The sequence below is a fragment of the Pinus tabuliformis genome, chromosome 4_1 (genome assembly GCF_031772625.1).
Source record: "Pinus tabuliformis cultivar Carrire ecotype Pingquan chromosome 4_1, CPIR1, whole genome shotgun sequence".
NCBI classification, from domain to species: Eukaryota; Viridiplantae; Streptophyta; class Pinopsida; order Pinales; family Pinaceae; genus Pinus; species Pinus tabuliformis.
This window is the reverse complement of record NC_142303.1, coordinates 434,387,682-434,390,924: the sequence shown is the minus strand read 5'-3', so window position 1 is coordinate 434,390,924 and position 3,243 is coordinate 434,387,682. Positions and strand designations below refer to the sequence as shown.

Below are 3,243 nucleotides of genomic sequence, written 5' to 3'. Positions count from 1 at the left end.
TGAAGAGATTTACAAAACTGCAACTTATGACTACAACTGAGGATGTGTATACCTTCACTAATAGATCTGCCATCTGTGGATGTGAAAAATAAAAATATATACCAGAATTAATTACCATTCTCTAAAGCTATATACCCTGAAAACAAAAATCCTGGATCTGGGAGATGTTGTTGTCTGCTTTGATCAGCATTCTCCATATACCTTGTGGCGAAGTTAGACCTTCCCGGATATTTCAAGGGCGTTGTATAGGGATATTATGGATGCAGCTACAGAAGAGCATGTTTCCACTTTTGAGCTGAAGATCCTGCCATTTCTCCATTTCCATATACCCCATATGGCCAAAATGGGGATGGCCCTCCATTCTTTCTTCATGGAGCTCCATCTTTTGAATGCTTCAGGGATGGATGGGAAAGAACAGAAGGTGAATCCATAGTGAGCAGCAAGATTCTGCCAGATGGGCTGCACCTTTTGGCAATTGAGGAAAAGATGAAAATTATCTTCAGAATTTTCTCTGCAAAGTGGAAAGATGGCTGGCCCGTGCCAATTGCATTTCTGTAAATTTTCCCACGTGAAGTTCCTATAGAGAAATACCAGCCAATCAAAGATGATGGTCTTGGAGGGGCAACCTGTTTTCCAAAATGTAGGAGGAAATATATCTCCGTAGAAGTCGACCTCATAAAACAAACGCTGCATATAAATTAGTTTTACCTTCACAGTCGTGGAACCATCCATACCTTTCCAAATAAGAAAGTCTTTGTCAACAGAACGGAAAATCCCATGGCCGCAAAACGAGGATAAGATTGTTTCGCATTGAACCTTCATTTCTTCTCTGAGTTGCAATTCATTTGAATTTTTCCATGTGGGAATTGCTCCTTCCCAATTCCGAATAGCATTGGCTCAAAAGAAAATCCCCCTGTTATGGAGTGCTCTCAGCAATGGAAGGGATACTTGAATTTTCCCAACCCCTCCAAAGAATTCATCCCTTCAATCAATATCTAAGTGCCTCTCTAAAATTTCCAAATAAGATTTTGTCTGAAATAGGGTTCCAATTTCCTTAAACCTCTCGAGATAGCCGATCCAAAAGCGGTCCCAATATGGTTTTCCCTGATCCAGTATAACATATCCCTGTTATACATGTATTTTCTGCGAACTGCCGAACCCCACAATGAGTCGCCCATAATAGCCTTCCACATAGATTTGCAAAGAGCTTTTCTGAAATGTGCCAACTCTAATATGCCCCATCCTCCCATCTATTTTGGGCGCGCAATCATAGATAATTTGGTAGGATGAAATTTAAATTAATCCTTATCGCATCCCCAAATAAAACTGGCAATCATCCTCTTCAAATTTTTAATGATGGCGGATCGGATATAGTACAGGTGCGCCAGTAGAACATAGTTTGGACAAGAACAGCTTGTGTCAATATCATTCGACCTCCTTTGGATAAGCACAAATTCTCCCATGCAGCAATCTTCCTGTAAAATCTATGTGCAACCCAAGACCCATCTGCCACCCGATAACCTGATGTTTTCAGTTTAAATCCCAAGTACTTGAGCCCTTCTCGGAGAGGAATAGCTTCATTTTGACTTTTTAAAATTTATTAAATTTATTTTACCAGCAACCAATCTGGATCACTCTGGATCACGTGAATGTGTAGCACCATTAGAGAATGACAACGCCTTTTAAAATTCCTACACAAGTCGTCGAAATCGGCTGGGAATAGGGATTACGGCTGAATCACGTGACTTGGATGGTCTTAAGAATTAAGATTCCGAGGCCTTTCAGGTAAAGAAATATGTTAAAAGGTTTCATATTTAATGGCCATATGGTATAATTAATAATATGGTGTGGTTTTTTTGATAATAATATATGATACGATAGTGTACTTTTTCACATAATTTGTGGAGTCTTACAATACACGGTCATGAGTGTATTTATTGTTAATTTGATAATAGAATTATAATATATATATATATTTAGTTTTAAAATATACCATATGAAATTAAAAATTAATTAATTTAATATTTATTTATTTATATTTTTTGTGATTACTGTAATTGGTTGGTTCCCGTATTTACATCACATGGGGTTGATCCCGATGGTTGCCACTATAATCTCTAGGTGCAATTGCACTGCCCCTAAGCACAACCCACCAATAAGAGAAGATTTGAACCAGGTTTGAACCTTTGTGGCATGAACACCTTAGTAGTACATTCACTAACCGACAAACAACATCCTTAAAGACTAATTTAATATATATATATATATATATATATATATATATATAGATGAAAAAAAACATAACAACGTATCAATAATCCTTAAATCAATATAATAACTGAAAATAAATTAACATGGTAAATTCAACCAAAAATTCTAAAATTAAATTTGTAATTAAGTGATAATAACAATATAAATGATGAAAGCATTCCTCAACACAAATTAATTAGATAATAAACAAATATAAGAATATTTCTATCCCTAAATAATTAGTTACAACTTTACGATTAGTAACAACTTTACTTAAAAAGTAATGCTAATAATACCTTAAGGTTGTGTTAAAGTTCAATAAATATACAAATTATAACTGCATGTTAATAGTATTAACCTTTCAACTATCCTTTAAAACATAACTTTCTTGTCTTTTCATCGTATAAAAAGTTTACCAACATGATATTTCAATTCAAATATTATAATTTTGCACATGAACATCCAATATTAACGTTTCAACTACTCTTTAAAACATTTAAATTTCTTGGTCTTTTCAACGTAAAAGTTGACCAACATCATGATCTTTCTTTAAATATAATGATTTTGCTCAATGAGCATTTAAGAGTGTAGCTATATAAAACCATATGTATGTAAGTAGCTTTTTCATGTTTGGCAATGAAGCACATTCATGATGAGAAAGCGAAATTCTTACCAAGTGCACTTTTATTGATTACCTAGATGATGCAAAATAGTATTCATTCATCGTATGTAATGTATCAACAAAATTCATTCATCGTAGGTAATGTATCAACAAAATTCATTCATCGTAGGTAATGTATCAACAAAATTCATTGTTATAGGAGATATTATCTAGATGGATATCTATCGTAATTTGTGAGCTTGATTTAACGTCCATGCCATACTTGAATTCTAAGAAATGTGTATCAACAAAATTCATTGTTATAGGAGAATCGAGATATTATCTATTATGGATATTTATCGTAATTTGTGAGTTTGATTTAGCGTCTATGC

At 34.0% G+C, this 3,243-nt stretch overlaps 1 protein-coding gene across 1 annotated transcript; it reads right to left on the bottom strand.

The window, feature by feature from the left end:
• Positions 1 to 213: 213 nt before the first annotated feature.
• LOC149176161 (uncharacterized) lies at positions 214 to 822 on the bottom strand. Its single transcript, XM_089421359.1, has one exon. The coding sequence runs from the start codon at positions 820 to 822 to the stop codon at positions 214 to 216; it is 609 nt and encodes a 202-aa protein (XP_089277485.1).
• Positions 823 to 3,243: the final 2,421 nt, after the last annotated feature.